This window comes from Trichogramma pretiosum, unplaced genomic scaffold (genome assembly GCF_000599845.2).
Source record: "Trichogramma pretiosum strain Unisexual culture from Peru unplaced genomic scaffold, Tpre_2.0 scaffold108, whole genome shotgun sequence".
In the NCBI taxonomy this organism is placed as follows: Eukaryota; Metazoa; Arthropoda; class Insecta; order Hymenoptera; family Trichogrammatidae; genus Trichogramma; species Trichogramma pretiosum.
This window is the reverse complement of record NW_019641704.1, coordinates 357,748-378,386: the sequence shown is the minus strand read 5'-3', so window position 1 is coordinate 378,386 and position 20,639 is coordinate 357,748. Positions and strand designations below refer to the sequence as shown.

At 31.9% G+C, this 20,639-nt stretch overlaps 1 protein-coding gene across 2 annotated transcripts in view; it reads right to left on the bottom strand.

Annotated features, from left to right (window-relative positions):
• LOC106656589 (ephrin type-B receptor 1-B) overlaps nt 1-19,854 on the bottom strand; it is a 78,828-nt gene extending 58,974 nt beyond the window's left edge. For both annotated transcript variants that reach the window (XM_014377652.2, XM_014377653.2), the window contains exons 1-2: nt 18,810-19,854; nt 5,902-6,173 (exon numbers count right to left, since the gene is read on the bottom strand). In XM_014377652.2, the coding sequence (XP_014233138.1) occupies nt 5,902-5,977 (76 nt within the window). In that variant the 5' untranslated portion in view covers nt 5,978-6,173; nt 18,810-19,854. The remainder of the gene's footprint in view (nt 1-5,901; nt 6,174-18,809) is intronic.
• Nucleotides 19,855-20,639: the final 785 nt, after the last annotated feature.

The window sequence follows — 20,639 nt, the reverse complement described above, 5'->3', positions numbered from 1 at the left end:
TGGGACCGGTCGACGAAGGCCCGATGGACGCATCGACTGATCCCAAACATCAGGGTGTGGATCGAGAGGAGGCACGGAGAGCTGAACTACCACCTCACGCAGCTCTTGACCGGGCACGGCTTCTTCAAACACCATAGCCGACGCTACGACCACAATCAAAGCGCGCAATGCCCGGTCTGCCCCTCATCCATCGAGAACGCGGAGCATGTGTTTTACCAATGCCCGAGGTTCAGCGAGAAAAGAGAGAGTCTACACTCCCTGCTCCACGAGGTCACGCTGGAGAACACCACCAGGCTCATGCTCGCGAGCGAGCCGAACTGGCTCGCGGTTGCTTCCTTCGCCTGCTCAGTCGTAATAAGACTGAGAGACGAAGGAATGGACAGAAGGTGATGACCGGACGATGCAGCTGGAAGAAGACGCCACCGCATCCAAGCCCCCAAGAAGCGCAAAACGCCAACCCCTCCATCCCCGTGAAGTAATGCCTAACGGCGGTTTCCGCAGGGATGGAACAAAGGGAAAAATAGACGTGGATGTACCTACATACTCTATGTAAACTAATCTGTTATTTTCTTTCTTCTGCTACATTACTACTTAATGTAAACTCCTTTTTCTCTTTCTTCTAAATAAATCACCGTTATACATCCAAAAAAAAAAAAAAAAAAAAAAAAAAAAAAAAAAAAAAAAAAAAAAAAAAAAAAAAAAAAAAAAAAAAAAAAAAAAAAAAAAAAAAAAAAAAAAAAAAAAAAAAAAAAAAAAAAAAAAAAAAAAAAAAAAAAAAAAAAAAAAAAAAAAAAAAAAAAAAAAAAAAAAAAAAAAAAAAAAAAAAAAAAAAAAAAAAAAAAAAAAAAAAAAAAAAAAAAAAAAAAAAAAAAAAAAAAAAAAAAAAAAAAAAAAAAAAAAAAAAAAAAAAAAAAAAAAAAAAAAAAAAAAAAAAAAAAAAAAAAAAAAAAAAAAAAAAAAAAAAAAAAAAAAAAAAAAAAAAAAAAAAAAAAAAAAAAAAAAAAAAAAAAAAAAAAAAAAAAAAAAAAAAAAAAAAAAAAAAAAAAAAAAAAAAAAAAAAAAAAAAAAAAAAAAAAAAAAAAAAAAAAAAAAAAAAAAAAAAAAAAAAAAAAAAAAAAAAAAAAAAAAAAAAAAAAAAAAAAAAAAAAAAAAAAAAAAAAAAAAAAAAAAAAAAAAAAAAAAAAAAAAAAAAAAAAAAAAAAAAAAAAAAAAAAAAAAAAAAAAAAAAAAAAAAAAAAAAAAAAAAAAAAAAAAAAAAAAAAAAAAAAAAAAAAAAAAAAAAAAAAAACACACACACACATACATACCAACATGTGTCAGAAATTCGATCTAGTATATAGAAATATCATTAAATATACCCTACGATTACTCTATAAAAAAGCCGAAATGGAGCCCATCACAAAGCTTCCTCTATGAGGAAGCAAAAAAGTGTGCCTTTAAGTGCAGTACTTTTCGAGATATCTTGCCGCCCGATTCTGAATACATGGTTTCGAGAAAAACGCGTTTAAAGTTTTAGAAACTGAATGTACATACATACATACATCGTTCCCTCGTAAAAAGACAGCTTCGGTTTTTGCCTATAACTATTTAACTAAATCGATTTTGGTAAAAAGGGTTTCGGGGGTGTATTGTACGAGACATTTGCTAACTAAGTAAGCAAAAAAAAAATCGATTTTTTGATCGAGTCTCATGAGAGCCTCCCCTTAAGCATTTTCAATAAATCATTATTAATTTAAGTTTAACTCAGCCAGTGTCTACGAGTGGTCATTTCCGCCCAACCCTACAGCGTGCCTGTGTGTGTGAGTGCATGTGTTTGAAATTAGCTTACGTGGTAATAATTCGAACACCCCGCGAAGCCCAGCATTACAATTTACATAAAAAACAAAGAAGCGACGAAGTGAAATCAACCGAGGAGCCGACGCTTACTGTGGCAAATATAAAAAAACTCTTGAGTTTGATGCAGGAAGCCATTGATGTGGCCCTCGAATATGATTCGATCATGGTGCGTAGCATAAAATTTCAGCATGATTGTGAAGTTGCTGTGACTGCCTACGTTGAATTACACAAAAATATTATGAGACGCGCTAAACAGACACGCGTTATTGATTTTTTCAAGTAACTTTTACATGTACTTTTGAATAAAATGTTTTGGAAATCGAAAATTTGTCACATCTTTGCACGGAATCCCCCATTTCCCATAAGAGCAATGTTTTTTTACGCGATTTTTTGTACGTGGTACTTTTTTGGTACGGAACTACCTCGTAAAAACAGGGACTACTGTACTTAAACGAAAAAATGCAACGATAAAAAGTTTTAAAATCTTTCAAAGAATCTGCTTGAATTTTTTTTTTGAATTTTAGGGACCATCTACCGCTATCTTTAAAATGACCTAAAATTTATAAAAAAAGCGTCAAATTTGGGCCTCTTGAATTAAGTGATAGATGGTCCCCAAAATTCTGAAAAAATTAAAGCAGATTCTTTGAAAAATTTTAAAACTTTTTATCGTTGCATTTTTTTGTTTATGTTCTTCTATATCGATATAGAAAATAACAAAGATTTTTTTATAATGTGGAAAATCCTCTAAAAAATTGGCCCTAAGGCCCATGAGATCCAACTAAACACACGGAGCTTTAGTATTGGGTACCCGGAGACCCTCAAAAAATTTTGGAGCAAATTCATGACCCGGAGGTGGGGTGGTCTACTTGTAAGATGTTAGTATACGCTAATATGGGTTTTATGTGGAAACTGGTAACTAAGTTGATCATTTCCAAATCAACTTTTCACACAAATATGCACAATCTTACATTAGAACTTGAACCCAGTACTCTACCTATTCACTCACATTCATAAAACATTAATAACTGGATCTATAGTTGGAAATAAAATCACTCAAAATTTATCAATTACCACAAATCTTGTTTATCACATACCACATTTTTATATGAGTTTTATTGTCTTACTGCTTTTGTTGTTGGTTACAATTCGAAGGGCCGACCTTGGGTGGTTGGCGTTCATACATGCACTTATACACACACACTCTGCTGGACTGTCCTTGGGTTTCTCACACACACACACACACACACACACTCGGCTGGACTGTCCGTGGGTTTGTCATACTCCACTACACTGGTGGTCAAGATCGCTTGACCGTAACTCCACTCACTTCCGCACTCGAATAACTCTCGTACTTGACCGTTACTCTATTTCGCGACTACGACTGACCGACTGTTTGAACTGATTCGACTGATTGACGGCGATTGACTACCCGAACTGAACTGACCGATGTTTGGCCGCACGAGACCGAAGCCACTCAACATCTGGGCACAACTGCACTACTGACTAAACCGTACTTCCCTGTCTGACTGATTGAACTGACCTCGATCATCACTCTCGCTTCACTTATATACTCGCAGTTACCGGATTTTCCTTATCATCCAAATTCCGCCCAGTTGCAATAACATGTTTGTTACCAAATTACGCGTGGCCCAGCTGACACCATTCGGGTATCATAAGTCGATTTCGTACATCTGTTACTCGCGCATGGCAGAGATTCGTATCAGCGACCGGTCGTGTCATTGGTAGTGACTTGAAGCATACAATACTCGTTTTTGGTTAAGATCTGTTGTTCAATAAAAAAGTTATGGCGTAAAATGTATAAAATTATGATGATCTCCCATAAGAGCTTATGTTAAATTTGCTATTTACAACGGCTTCGTTCTCAAAAATTAGTTCGATAACTCATGTTGAAAATTCTACAGCATATCAAGGGAACTTTAAATGACATTTCTGGAAAGTTTCATAAACATCTGTTGTCGACCCGTTTCACTGATGAGCCACCATAATCTAATTTTCTTCTACGTATAAAGAAGCTATAAAAAAGGACAATTTTCCAAATTTCCAAATCCTTTCAATGCCTCCTCATAACAGGGGAGTGTGGTTATGGAGCTTAACCTACTTTTTGAAAGAATGCGACCCTCCGAGTAAAAAAATATGCCCTGGGGACTGAGCTACGATGATTTGAAAAATATGCAAAATTACATAAAAATGGCCAATTTTAGACCTTTGAGAGGCTCAATTTTGGGCCCTAGGTCCCCTACAGGGTAGAAATTTTAATTAAAATCTATTTTCATATACTCAAATATCATACTAATTTTTGGGATAGATTCGTGAACTCTTCCCACCAGATTCACCAAAAAGTAAAAAAACTGCTAATAAGCATACAAAATTCCGTCTTCAAGTGTAAAGTTTTCTCGGATACATTTTGTCTCGATACTCAAAAATCCGTGTAAAAATATATCTGCTGTTGATGAACTGTATATGTTTTAAGGAGACAGTTTAACACGGTTTTCCCCAGCAACACTCGCGAGCGAAGCGAGAAAAATAGAGAAGAATGCACGCGAGTCACGACGAGATGAGACACGTGATTCGTTTCCATGGTACTGAGCGAAAGTTAATACGCGCGTTACGCATTATCCAAAGTCAAGTGATTGATTTGATTCACATAACTCATGTTTGGGTGTGAACTGGACAATTAGCAAAAGAAATAGGTGCCGAGGTCTCTAGAACAATCTGAGCGAATATCTACGACGATCTTCATCGCCGTCTAATATTGGATTGCGAAAATATCGACAATATTACCGTGATGGCTTTCCTGCAGTACCTCACCATTGTTTATTCGTCTTATCTGTTTCGCACCGGTGTGTCTCGCGGAACATAGCAGAGAATCAATTACCGTGTATCATTCCCATCAAAAGTTTTGGATGTGAAACATATTCATCGGCATTTGCTATTGAAATAGATTCAATTGAAATTTTTAATTATTTTTGATTATTACTTGTTGTACAATGGATTGTGGAGGGGACGAATTTGAGCAAGTCTGCGAGTTTTTGCAGAGTTTCGCCGACATCGTACACGTTTACTCAGACAGAGTAGAAATACGTTTGACAGTCACCAGACTGATGTATGACGAGTCACCCTGAAGAGGGTCGATGTTATTTGTTGCCTCTTGGTTTACAAGTTTTGCAAACTCTACGTTTAGTCCTGAGAAGGACTAGTTTTGATGCAGGCTGTTGATTTGTGCAGAAGGACTGGCTGTGACCAGCGGTGACCAGCTATGACCGATGTTGACCACCTGTGACCGATTTTGACCGTCATGGAGGGGATGGTCGGATGGACAATGACGTCGTTGTCGGCTCGGGCTGCTTGGCTGTCACATGACTCGTGAGAGTGGAGTGACACAAATGCCGATCACTTTTCTGTCCAACTTGTAAAGTTGAGGTGGGGACCCCCACCCGACCGCGAGGTGGGGACGAGTGCAGCAGTGCACGACGTTTGAGTGGGGACGCACACAGGGGTCTCGGCGTTAGTGGGGATAACATACTTCATTAAATAGATCGCAAAACTCGTGACATCTTCGCAGCCTACAAAGTTGGTCAGCTGAGCGGCTCCGGACTTACCTTCCAAATAAAAGATAAGATATACTCGGCTCATCACATCAAGTGCCCCGATACTCGATCCGTTACAAAACCCTGAATGATATATATGAATCCGAAACATTTTCAAGACATTTAAGGCCTTGATACGACTACATTCTCTAAACTATTTCATTCATAGAAGATATCATTTAATTTTTTTTATAACTTTTTTAGTTTTTGATAAAAGAAGTTGAGTAGGACTGTATAAAATGTATACAGAATTTTTTTTTTCATACCATTATTTTTTACTTTGATATGAGTTTTTTTTATTAAAACTAAATGTATTTAAAAGTTGTTCAACGCGGTTCAAAAAAAATTATAAATATCATTGAAATCGTTTATGTTTCTTACTCGATCGAAGCGTCAGGTTGACTTATTATATCTCACATATAAATATTTGCGTCATAATGGAAAAAAAGGTACAAACCTTGCTCTGCATGAAGATGTATAAAAAGCGTTGAATACACAAACTGTACAAAAATAATAATAATTTGGGTTTTCATGATAGACGAATCCCAGATGGTTAAAATAAATTTGCATCAGTTAACTGATTAACTTTTCATTAGAATGCAATAATTTGGCTTTTCTATGATATTCTTGTAAAAAGTAGTTCTGTGAATATTAAACAAAACTGATCGATCATTTTCACAAACAGTGAAAAAGTTTCTTGTAAGGTGTCATGAGTAATGAAGATCCTTCCTAAAAAAATAAAGTCCTGGTTAAAAGATATATCAAGATTATTAACTCAATTTTATAATTTTATAAATCAATTTAGTCTAATATATAACAGCAATTTAATCAAGTCGAGAAGCGCGTCTCGCGCTCCGAATGGCAAGTAAGGCAGACGAGAGCAGCGTTTCTCCACACTCCTCATATACACGAGAATCGCGATTTGGGGACCCTCGAAAACAACCTAACGTTATAATTTGAAATATATAACAGATACGATAATTCTGATTCGGTAAATCGATTCCTTGTAAAAAGTGACACAAAATAGTGTATACAGTCTCCAAAACACGCAGTATTAACTGAATACGAGTGATAAAAGAAAAAATCCCCGACGTATAAACGCTCTCACGCAAAACGCGGTCTCACGCGATCTCACGCAGTCTCGCGGTCAACTTCATATCATCGATTTGATTGATTAATAAGGCTAAATGCAGTATCTACGTAATAATACTAAAAGTATGTGTTTTGAATAATGTACATGTTTATCAAGGTACTCGCAATCATCTTGGGTAGCCCTGTATGTTTTTCCGTTTTGAAAAACAGATCGCCTCCAAATTTTCTGCCGATTCTAAAAAACTAAACCGCACTCTTCAAAACCCAAGAGTTCGTTTTTTATACGGTTTTTTTATGATAAAAAACCACCCCTTGCATTTTTTTAAATTTTTTATGCGGCATCGGAACAAAGATCAAATTCTGAATCGATTCGTTTTTTTTTACGAACCCTTCGTCTTTTATCGTTTTTTGGCATTTTTCAAAATCGATTCTCTTTTCTAAGAAATGGTGCACGCACAAAATACTGAAATTCATTTCTCTTTCATTAATGCGTGCCAATTTTTTTTTAATATTTTAAAATTTTTTATTAAATGTTTTTTTTAATTTAAAAAAAAGTTCTTTTTTTTCAATAAATTTTATATCTTTTGGTTTTTTGTACTTTTTGAGTTGCATCAGTAGCAATGCCTATCAATTATTACAAATCTATAAATCAAAATATTCAGAGTTTATAACGTAGAATAAATGTGTCATAATTATTTTTGATGTGTAACGTCTTATGGCTCGTTGGGTAGGCTAGTGCATCCATGAAAAACGAGCGAGCGAGCGAGCGCGATAATCGTAGGTTTTTAGTCTCAGTAGCGTCTGTTTGCTTCTCGCGCTGTGATTGGTCTACGCTAGGCAGTGTCGAGTGACTGCTAGCTCGCTTCTGCTGCGACACGCACAGCACAGGCGAGCAGTACTCGGCAGTCAGCACTCATGTCTACGAAACGTACAATGTAGCGTTGGGTATCTCTGCGTCTCTGTCTCTCGCTCGCGCGTTGCGTTTTCATGCGTGTGGATCGGTCAAATAATAACTCGAGTTGTTTTATTGTATAGCTTCGTGCACATGTCTACAATCGTAAATCATAAATCAGTGTTCTGGTACACTAATTTTTATAAATTTACGTGAATATAACTACAAATTTGTTAGTGAAAGATGGCAATATGACGAGGCCGCGGAGCGGCCTCGGCAACCCCAACCAAACCTTAAGCTCAAAATTATCAAAACTAAATCAAAAATTTGAATTAAACTTGAATTCGTTTTGAAACGGAACTAATGTAAGTAGAGGCCGTGCAAGCGGCCTCGGCACTCATTCAACGAAATCACAATTAATCGGAAAGTATTGACTACAGAATAAATCGAAAAATCAGTTTTATTAAAAATTGATTAAAATTACATAGAAAACAAAATCAGCTGTATCAGAACAGCCGTAAGATGTGTAACGTCTTTATGAACATTAAAAATAGAATTTAACATTAAACAATTCAAGTAATTCTATCTAAAATTCGAGTAATTAAATCAAAACAAAATTCGAGGAATTCGATTTAAAAAATTCAAGTAAATCAATTTACAATAGAAAAAAAAGAAGCGCTGCAAGATGTGTAACTAGTCACATTTAAAGGTAAAAAATTAAAAAAATAAACAAATAAAATAAACCAAATAAAACGAAAAAGTATTTGACGTTGCACTTCCGGTGTCCAAGCATATTATACAAAAATCACCGGAAGTGCAACGTCAAATACTTTTTCGTTTTATTTGGTTTATTTTATTTGTTTATTTTTTTAATTTTTTACCTTTAAATGTGACTAGTTACACATCTTGCAGCGCTTCTTTTTTTTCTATTGTAAATTGATTTACTTGAATTTTTTAAATCGAATTCCTCGAATTTTGTTTTGATTTAATTGCTCGAATTTTAGATAGAATTACTTGAATTGTTTAATGTTAAATTCTATTTTTAATGTTCATAAAGACGTTACACATCTTACGGCTGTTCTTATACAGCTGATTTTGTTTTCTATGTAATTTTAATCAATTTTTAATTTTATTTTTTCATTAAAATTATTAAAATGATTATTATGAAAAAAATTATTGAAATTAATTTTTATATAATGCTACACATATTCTCTTAATTTTTATAAAATGATCGATCTTTACTAACTTTTTTATCTTGAATTCTAAATTGCTTATCATGTAATTGTAATGAACTTCTCTACAGAAAAATAAGAAAAAGAATTCAAAAGCAATGAAACTTAACAGGGACGTTGAATATGTATCAAAGAGTGTGAAAAGTCATAAAAGAGAGCGAAATAATTTTCACTATTCGATGTTTTTTAGATTTCAGAATTTTTCTCTAAGGGCGAGATTCTCGAAAAAATTCAAATTTATCTCTCAAAGATGTGTCAAATTTTTCGGAGATCTTTCCAAGCAATAAAACTTTACAGAGTCATTGCTTAGGTATCAATGAATGTAAAAAATTGTACTATATCGAAATAACTTTTACTAAACCATCTTCTCTCGATTTTTGAGTTTTTTTCTGAGTGCTAGATTCTAGAAAAAATACAATTTCATGTTTTAAAATTATGTAAAATTTGCCAGAGATCTTTCCAAACAACGCAACTTAATAGGGACGTTAAATAGGTATTAATGAGTGTGAAAACTCGTGTTACAAATATATAACTTTTACTATTCGATGTTTTTTAGACTTTAGAATATTTTTCTCAGGGCGAGATTCTTAAAAAAATACAATTTCAGGTTTCAAAATTTGTCAGAGAGATCTCTTTCCGAGAAATGAAACTTTACTGGAACATTAACTTTTACAAAACCGTCTTTTCTTGATTTTTGAATATTTTTTTTAGTTGCGAGCTCTAAAAACATTCAATTTAATATTTCAAAGTTCAGTCAAATCTTAGACAGATCTTTCCGAAACCAATCAGGGATATTGACTAAGTATCAAGTAGAGTAAAAAGTCGTAAAAGAGCGAATTAACTTTTACTACTCGACGTTTTTTTAAATATTTTTTTTGCGGGTGAGACTCTCGAAAAAATAAAATTTTATGTTTAAAGTTATGTCAAAATTTTCTCACATCTTTCCGAGCAATGAAACTTTACAGGGACATTGATTAGGTGTTAAAGATAATAAAAAATCGTATTACATGGGACTAATTTTTACTAAACCATCTTTTCATGATTTTAGAAATCATTTTCATGTGCGAGATTATCGAATAAATTCGAATTATATCTTTCAAGTTCTGCTATCGAAAAAAGTTCGAATCGAATTATTTCAAGACACGTGCTACATCATAACGACATAGCGAATGTTAATAATAATGGACTACATTATCTAATCATGAAACTAATTTTTAAACGGGTCAGTAAATCAATTGAATTACGAGTGACTCGATCGACAAAAATTATTGAAAATGCACGGTTTCCACAATTTTTCGAAAGGCAGTTTTATGGAAAATTATCATTGTTAGTTGTTGATGTTTTGATGATGTGGGAGTAATTTTATTGATCAGAAACGATTTTGAATAATTTCGATTTTTCGTTCATGTTGAACGTTTGAAACTTGAGACTCATTTGTATTAGACGTAAGTAAAAAAATTTTTTGCACTATATCATAGTTTGTGAAATATAAAAAATTTGTATATTATCATATTATAGATTGTTAAATAGTAAGAAAATGAACGAGATGTATCGTTCCTAACATTATTATTATATCCGCTATCTAATACGATAATTAGTATATGATACAATTGTTTTACAAATATTACATTAAAACATAATAACATATTTAAATTTAAGTAAAGTGAATAAATTTAAGTAGGTCCAAATAAATAAATATTCTGTCATTGAAAAAACAATTTTTCATTTAAAATTCATTACATTATTAAAATTCAAAAAAAAAGGCACCGTAAAACGCATTCTTTTCATTTGCTAATAACGCCACTTGTAATACAGCAATTATATTATTGTTTTGAAAAAACTACAGCTCCTGTACAATTTCTTGCAAAGATTTTAATTTCATATTTCTCTATCTAATAATACCAACAGTGCTTTCCAAAAATTATCGAACAATTCTTGCTCTTCCAAAATGTCTAACACAAACTTCATTCACCCGAGCGAGCGTTAGCGAGTGAGGACAGCGCTAGTGTTATTATTTATATATATACAGAAAATTTTCGTAAAATATATAGTTTGCTTTCGGTACGTGAAATTTTATTGTTCGCAAAAACAAAAAAGTTTTTACATTTAGACTCAAATCAAAAGGATCAGACCGTCATACTTGCCCCTATTTAAACTTTTGAAAAAAGTATTACCACGGCTTTGAATTATTCTATTATAAACATTTCAGTAGGCTAATAGTTTGAAACATAAAATTGTTAGTTTGTTCAATACTTGATGGAATTTATTCGATTTCAATAATATCATAGCCAAGAAATTGATTTTTATAAAAGCTCAAAAGACGCAATTCTCATATGCAATTATGAAAAGCTGTTTGTGATGCCACAAAAGTCTCGTAATTTTATCAAAACTATGGGGAACGCTTATCACTTTTTGTTAAAGGCTCAAGGATATCACTTTTTTGAAATTCATGCCAATTGTCAATATAAAGTTAGCATAAAGTGATTCAAAGAGTCCATTCACTCGGTCACTCTTGAAAAATTGATTTTTTCACTACATTATCGAACCACTTATACCTTAAATAATCACCCCCTTTATTTGGAACAGAAATTGAATTACCAAGGTAATTGCGTAAACCGACTACAAGTAATATCCTTCCAAGTGTGTGCTCTAGGGTTGGTTTCTCATACGTCATAGTCTATGACCAAAATATACCGTGGCGTTCACTAAAATTTTAAGTTTCAAAGAGTCATTATTTATTTCAATTTTATTATTATCGTTTTGTCGTTTTCATTTAATAAAAAAATAATCATAAAAGTTTCAACTTTTTCAAGAGACAAATAAAATTACACAATCGCTTCTTTTTATAGGCTACAACCGAATAGGGTATTTGCATGAAAAAAAAAATCATTGAAATAATTACGTTATAGTAAAATATACGTATCAAAGAATGTGGGAGTAAAAAAATAAACAATTTTGAACAGTCAGGTAATTTTTAATACGAGAATAAAAATCAAAAAAATTCGAAAATTATTTTGAACTCCACAAACGATTTTGATTGGTCCGCATAACTGTGACGTCATACTTATAGCCTAAGTCGGCTGCTGTATGTAATTTGTATACCTATATATATGCGTCTACTGATAAGTATGACGTCACGGTCCGCTCGCACAGCTTCGGGCGCTTTCGGCGCGTTTTCGGCCGTTTGAAAAGTTGTATTTTTTGAAACGATAAATTTTTAAGTAAAAACGCAATGAAAAATTAAAAAAAAAAATATTCATTGATAATTCATATACGTTGATTTAAAAAATATTATTACTTTTTTTTATGCAAATACCCTATTGCCTTGTATTTCTGTTTAAACTGAATTATTTTACTCATTAATTTATTGTCAATCTTTTATTGTATAAATTTTAAAATTACCAGTTTTCAAATGTATTTTTTGCACAAAAATTAACAAGTATACAGAAATAATTTATTACTCATGTAAATGCTATCATATTACCCATTAACGTGCAAAAGTGCAATTTTGTGCATGAATTTTCCATTGCAAAAAAATTATAGATAAAGTTAAAATATTTTCTTGAAAATCCTTACCCAGGAGTTTTTGGGTATGCTCTTTCAGAATTCGGTGTTATTTTTGAGATAAATAAACATTATTACCGTTTATTTTGCAATTAAAAAAAAAGCGTGATTTTTTGACTAAAAATTTTACTTCAAAATCGATTTTCTACCTTGCTCGCCTTCGGAGGGCTCCCATAACACTAGCAATCGAACACTTTTTCTCTAAACCTTCAAAAAACGCGCTGCCGCAATTTCTGTCTAGTCCCTTTATTTCTAAAATGACCAATTCACACCGGCGAGCTATATAAAAATCCCCTCATTATTTATTCGGAAACTATTTAACATGCGCTAAATATCAACTAAAAATTACGATTTCGAGTATAGAAATACAGTGGAAATCACATAATTCGAAGTCCAGGGGACTGACGTTAGAATTCGAATTTGTGATAATTCGAATTATATGGCAGCCATATAATTCGAATTTTTTCGAATTGTGTGACACTCATACATTTTACACTTAAATAAAAATAAAGCTTATAGAAAGAAAAATATTTTTTATTTATTTTTTGAAGTAACTATCAAGAGTGGACTGTTTAAGAGAACTTATTTTTTTCTGTACAATAAAATGTTCTGCATTACTAAAATTTGATAAAATTTCTTCTGTTTCTGATTGAGACTCAAAATATTTAATTAATTTTGTCATGTACACATGAGCTATAATTTTTTTACAATGGAAAAATGATACACAAATTTGCACATTTTAATGAGTTAAATTCATTTTCATTCAAAGAATTAGCGTGGGAAAGCGCGCCTCCTGTTCATAAGTCAGAGTAAAAATTATAATGTACATTGATTGAGTTAAAATAAAATCTTTTTAAAATTCAATAATTGTGAGCTAGCTCTATTCATTCAAAAACCACCGAAGCAGAATTGAAAGCTACAAAAGTGCACCGTACATACACAGCTGTATCTCAGCGAAACTTGCGAATTTTTAAAATTTGACAACGGCGTTGGAAAGGTGAGAAAAAAACCTATACATAATTGTATGCAATTATTATCATGAGTGATTATGCTCAACCATTTTCTTGAAGAAAGGAATATATTTTTCGATTTTTCAATTTTTTAATTTCGTTTTTTGGGATAAAGTCGTATTTTTCTGCATTTAAATAAATTTAAAGTGTATAATAATATTTACTAATGGATTTGTCATAAAAAAATCCTAAATTTTTGTAGGGTCAAAAAATTTTTTAGATTTTTTCTGTTCGTTTGCCGCTCGCTCGAAATAGATCTTTGCGAAATTTGCGAAAAAAAACTATAAAAAAGTGTATTTTTTCAATGATATCGTAAGGTATACGCCCCTATTTTCGATCAGTTAGGCCCAAATTTCTATCAAATTTAAATCATTTTTTTTATATAGGATTTAAACTTTATATCTGATTTTGAATAATGTATTTCTGATGAAGAAGTTCGATTCGTTCAGCCAATTATTAAAAAAAATGTTCTTACGTACAATTAAGTTGCTAATATTAATCATTGATCGAATATAAGAACATGATCGAAAATAGGGGCATATACCTTACTCCTAGGTCAAAACTGACTACGGCACTTGATCCAGACAAAAATACGTAGGAAAATTTTAAGATTATTTTTACTATCAGAACAGAGTTTGAAATATATTTTATGGTCGACCGATTTTGCTCCTTATTAGGACTACGTTTTTAAACTTCAAAAATCCATCGACACCATCTAAAATCATTCGTTTGAGTTCTAGTTTGGATGAAACTTCGTTTTAAACCTCAAACTTTTAGATTCCGATGGATCTTCCGAGATACAAAAGATTTTTGAAAAAGTGGACCACCCTAGTCTGTATGCTCGACAGCCCGTTCCAGCGTTGCACTACTACTGGCGCCACGGTATATTTCGATCATAGACCATGAGCATAGAGCCCACTGAAACCAACGCTGATGTGCTCTCTCTCTCATGTCGCGACCAACATCCTTTCGTACCCTCGCCCACCACGTAAAAGAGAAAATAATTTTTTAATTGAAGGCGATAACGTCTACAGCCGAAAAATGCTGTTTTCAGTGGGGGGAGGGGGATATGTACTATTTAATAATTGTTATTTAACAATTTATTATTATTTTTGAGTAATTTTGAGATCTTTTTTACAGATACGATGAAAATTAGCTTAACAGGCTGAAGTAGATAGTAAAAAATAAAACTTCAAGAGTATACCATCAATTATTCGTGTTATAATAATAAAAATAAAAACGAGCCTGTGGGGAGAATTTGAAGCTTACGCCTCAAAAAAACACAGTGTACTCGATAACTTATGATAGGTTGGTCGAAATCAAATGAACCGAAGTTTTTTTTTAAGTTTAAATGATCTCGAGGGTGCTGACGTCAAGTTTTTGGTGACAATTTGAAGTTAAAAAATGGAAAAAAAAATTCGAAAAATCGTGTTTTTTTTCGGAAAATAGTTTATAAATTTTGAAGAAGAAAAATCTCGACGTCAGTACCTCAGTAAAATGCTTCTGAAAGAAGTGTGTAAAATATTAGAACGACCGGTTCAGTACTTTTGGAGTTAGGATGTTCACCGACTCAATAAATGCGATTGCAGAGGAAACACGTTTAACGATTTTGATGGAAAAAGCGTGAATTTTATTGTATCTCCTTACATTGTCTATGCCGGGTAAATGCAAAAGACATCTAGCATATACTAGCGGCAACTCTGGTTGCAGTATGCTGAGCGCAAATTTTTATGTAATAAAAGGCGAAAAGTGCCATTTTGCGCACGGTTTTTAGTGAGTTTTTGGACACTGGCGTGCAGTAAAATTTTATGTAATAGATAACTTTTTATTACCAGTTACTTTGAAGGTATAATAATTGAGCCATGTTCACATTTTGGACAGATAAATATTCGGAATGTGTAAAATTTGGAATGTTTGAAAATCGGAATATTGAAAACGGAACATGAAAATTCGGAAAAACAAAATTTTGGAATAAAATAATTACGGAACGAAAAAATTTCGGAAAAATTAATATTTTGTGGATTCCGAATTTCATGACGTGAGTATGGTTATTTTTTTCAGCGCATAACTGCACCCATTGAAAAGTATATAAACTTTCGTACAAGCGCCAGAAAATGAATAAATACGGGTTTTTGTAAAGTTATTGTAAAAATTTAATGATTTAGTATCATCACGAATGTTTAGTTTATTGGAATTGCTCAGCATTCTAAAACTCGAGTTGCCACTTGTATAATTATCATCAGTACAACGTTAACTGAAACACGATGTAACTTAAAACTAACACAATCATTTTTCGTTCAGTAATGTTACTCGAAACACGATTTATAACATAATTGTAATCAGTACGATGTTACCTAAAACACGATATAATTATAAACAAACGCACTATCGATACATAATAATACCAATTAAAATTCATGAAAGATAAATAATCTATAAAAATTCATACGAATTCATAGAAAAAATGCATACGAATTGCATAAAATTGCATTTTAATGCAAAAACTAAAAAAATAATACTACGAAAAGTATGTTTCATCTACCAAATAGATTATGAAAAAATTCCAGTCAAATTTGACTGAATTCTCGCATTTTTTAAAAAAATGCATTAAAACTGCATTAAAGTGCATAAAGGGTTAAGCAATCGAGAATATGAAAGTCATCAGAACTTCACTTAACTCCCCTTATCAACTCCCTCAATTTTCAAAACGATCGATCAAGCAGTACTCGCGATACCACGTCACAGAAAGCCATCGGAAATTTATGGGAGTTCATGCAGGGATGACTTCATTTCGCTCAGCATAATAAATTTATAGCACTGCGTGGCATAAGTTTACATTTATGGCACGCTTTTCGGTGGCATAAGTCGCACATTCTGGCACCGCTGCGATCACATCACACTCGCATACGCTCGTGTGCTAATCTCACTTCGCGTTACCAGAAAGTGCGACTTATGCATCGATGCATAAGTATGCAAAAAAATGCAACAACAATCATATTTAAGGTCCCCAACAGATTATTCAAAAAAATTCCATCAAATTTGAGCACATTCTCATAATTTTGAAAAAATGCATACAAAGTGCATAAAAGTGCATTTTCATGCATAAAGGAAAAAAGTATGCAATGAAACTCATATTTAAGGTCCCACACAAATCGTTCACGAATTCCCGTTAAATTTGACGTACATCCCAAAAATTCAAAAAAATGCATACAAATGCATACAAAGTGCATCAAAGAGCATTTTCATGCATAAAAAAATAAATGTCATGCAACGAAAATTATATTTAAGGCCCTCTTAATATTTGACGCCAATCCCACAATTTCAAAACATTCTTATAACATGCATATAACATGCATATGAAGTGCATAAAAGTTCACAAAGGGTTGAGTAATCAAGTCCACGACCGTCATCAGATCTTCGTCTAGCTCCCCTTATCCACTCCATAAATTTTCAAAAAGATCGATCCAGCAGTACTCATGGTACCGCGTCTACAAAAAACCCTTGCAAAATCACGGGAGTTCATGCACAAATGACTTCACTTCGCCCAGCATACTGCAACTCTACAGATAGCTGCAAAAATTTTGAGGTTGAATTTATAATGCTCGACATTCTTATATCAAAGTCACACATTGCTACCCCAAAGTAAAGAGCACTAAACATGCGATCGGGGCTAGAAAACGAGTACATCATACTTCAATTCAAAAGGCTATATATCTGTGAATTTTGCTTAGACGTATATGAGGCTTAGAAAATCGACCAAGACAATAGCAAAAAAAATTTTAATTTGGTCGAAAATACTAACCCCCGCCCCATTAACAAAAATAGGTCCTCGAAGCCAGAGCTTCTGATGAAGAATTTTTAAAATACTGATTTTGAATTCCTTGTCAAATTTGAAACAATTTTGACCGTTTCATTTTTTCAGATTAAGACTTCATAGCTCAATTTAGAGCATTAAGGGGGAAAAGGTACCTTAAATCTACATTGATAAAAAATTTATTAAAAATGAAAAAAAAAAATTTTTTTGAAATATACAGACAAAACTCTGTTTTTTTCTCAAGTTTTTTTTGGGCAAGATCCATGACCCGGAGTTGGGGTGGTCTCCTTGTAAGTAAGCAAAAAGCACTTTTTTTCTAAAGTTTTTTACTCTGGAAAATGAAAATTGAGGTCCCAGTCACCTTAGAATGAATATAGATGGAAAATAGACGTTTTTGGAGGGGTTGGGGGTAGAAAAGGGGGGGGGGTCTAAAATATTGGTTTGGGGCACTGTCTAGAATTAACTTATCGAGATCGGACAGTGATTATCTTTCATTGCAAGCCAAATGATGAGCTTTCAAGGGGTGAGAGCAAGGATTTGAGCAATTCAGGGAATAACAGCCAGTCTAATATACATGAGTATATTAAAGGAACTTATAACAGTATACTTTTAACTTATATTAGTTTAATATCTGTATTATTCTGTAAAAAAGTAACAATAAACTTCAACAATTTAATAAAAAATATTCTTGAGAGTGTGGCTAAAACTATTTTGCGAAAAATATTCTCATTATTGCAAGTATAAAATTGAAATTATTTAGAAAATATAGATGTAACAGAATATTTAATATAAGTTCCTTTAATTTACACATGTATGTTTAATAAAAATTTTTTTTTAATATTCAAAGTAATCTGCGAACAATATTTTTATGCATGAAGTAAACTCTACAAAAAAGAATAATTGGAATGAATTACGCTTTTCTACAATCAGCATTTTTTAAAAAAGAGTACTACAGATTACTTTTAGGAGGTTCGAAAGTTACTCTTTTGGGCTTAGAGTGTATGATTGTGCTAACACAAGTTATTCTATGCTCAATTAAGATGCAGTTTCAAAGAGAATTATTTAATTTTAATTACTTTATTTGGAAATTACTGTAAAATGCAGATAAAATTGAAAATACATTTTCAGGTGGTTGTAATATAATTTCTTGTGCATGATAAATGTCTAATTGATTTTTTCTTAATTTTGTTAATTGAATAATTTTGATTAATATTCAAAGAAACTATTTTGTTTATAGTGTACATAAACTTTTTTATATACATTTGTTACAATATAATTTATCCACTTTGGCTGTTGTAAGGGTGAAAAACCTGTGTTACCCTTGTATATTTTTAATATCTATAGTATTGAGACTATGATCACATAGTCATGGTACTATATAGATTCAAAAATCCATAACACATAATTGAAATAGCAATTCATATGCAGTAATAGTATTTGTACTTTAATTACTAATTATTTTGTATCTCTTATTTGAGACTTATAGCAAAAGTTGTAATATTGCTTATTGGACTAAACATGATGTGATTAGTTATGCAAAAGAATCAAGTTAAATTAGATTCAGCTACATTTCTGTAAATAGATTTGTGAATAGGAGTATCTACTAAACTCTTTTATTATTCTTGATAAATTAAAATTTAATCATCGTAATATAATATTGATGACTTTTGATCGGAAATTTCAATAATAATGTTGAAAAACCCATTTAAAAGTTGGAGAATGTTTCTGTAATTAAATTTGAAATTTAAATATAAAACATACCTTGATTTGTTCAATTTTAAAAATTCAGAAGTAGGAAATATGTAGAATTAAATAGAAATGTACTGCTTCAATATCACTGGTGTTGGACACAGGAGCACTGTTTTTATCAAAAATTCCATTTTGGTCTCTCATTAATATACACTGCAACTGTATTGGAAAGTTCAACTCACAAAAATTTTTAATCAATTTATATATATTTCCATAAATATTTCAATATTAATTACTGATTCAAGTTATTAAAATAGTATTTAGACTCATTATGCACTTTTTGTTCAGAATCAAATACATTGTAAAAGTTTAAAATCTTACAGAAGTGATAATAAATTATCACTATTATCCAAATTTAAAAATTACTATTACCAATTTTCGAAATCAACACAAACAAAATAAGTTGATTAAATTCATAAGATAAAAACAAATATACACACATTAATACATATGTACAACTTAATGTATATACATATAATATATATACATATATATATGCTTGTGTGAAGATAAGTCTCTGGATGTGATGTTCAAGTTAGTAATACTGAGATTCATTAGATTAAAAACTCACTTTGCACACATAACACTTTTTAAGGCAAAAATCAATACTGTATAAGCAATTTGGAAAATAATATCTTTAAGTAAACCATCAAATAAAATTATTTTCAGCATTATTTGACAGCTCAGACCTTATCAAATCATTGATGAATTGTATTGTAGTCTTAGACAGTCCAGTTTTTCAAGAGTAAAATAAATCGATTTTTATGTCCATCATTATCACTGAATCACGAAATATTAAACTGTCAAAAAAAATTTATATTTAAGTATGCAATGCATTAATATGTAAATGTCAAAATAGTTGAGACGTAAGTTATAGCCGCTAAGCCTATAGTATAGTATCAGTGTAAAGTTATGAACAGTTAAGGTCGCACTAAGGAAAGAAAAGAAACACCAATAAGATGAAAAGAACACTAAAACGGATAGTCTTGAATGAGCCTTGAAAGTTAAAAGACGAAGTGTTCAAGAGCCGAAATATCGAGCCTCATAGGTTGTAGATAATTACCCCATTGAAAAAAATCAAATAAGAAATCAGGTAATAATTTAATATTTATTCAAGTTGACCAATAATTATATATAAATTACAGACATTTTAAATAAATAATTTTCGAGAAATTTAGTAAATGAAAATGAGATTCGAACCAACGCTCTTCAAATTTATGAGGCATGAACTCATTTTCGCCGCCAGAGGACAGCAGCGTTTTTGGCGCGAAAGCGTATTATATATGAGATTGTGTTATATTCGCACTCCAAAATAACCTATAATATTATTGTTTCGCGAACGCGATATGGTATATATAAGTATTCAAATACGGGTTATTTTAAAGTGCGAATGGACATTCTCTTAATATATGACTACTCTACATAAAGCGTGATACGCTAAAAAAACGGCCCGTCCAGTGTGAATGTGTTCTCTTAAAGAGTGCATTGTAACATAAAAATCCTGAAAATTTGACCCTTTTAATAATTTCCTATAGGATCCCACGAAATTCCTACTGGAGTCCTATAGGACTCCGAAGTGTACATTTTTATAAGCGAAACCCCGTAGGTCCATCCCTCAAACTGAAAGTCGTTTTCTTAACATATCACAAAAAAATGTTTTCTCTACAAATATGAAAAACTTGATGACTCAAACAAAAAAGTGCAAGAAAGGTTTTTTGTCGTAAATTATCCAAATTTGTAGAAAAAATGTATTTCAAAGCGATCTGAGCCCTCTCGAAGCTTGCACAACAGAAATAAATTGAAAAAAAAACTCGTAATCTAATCGAATTAGATCATTACTTT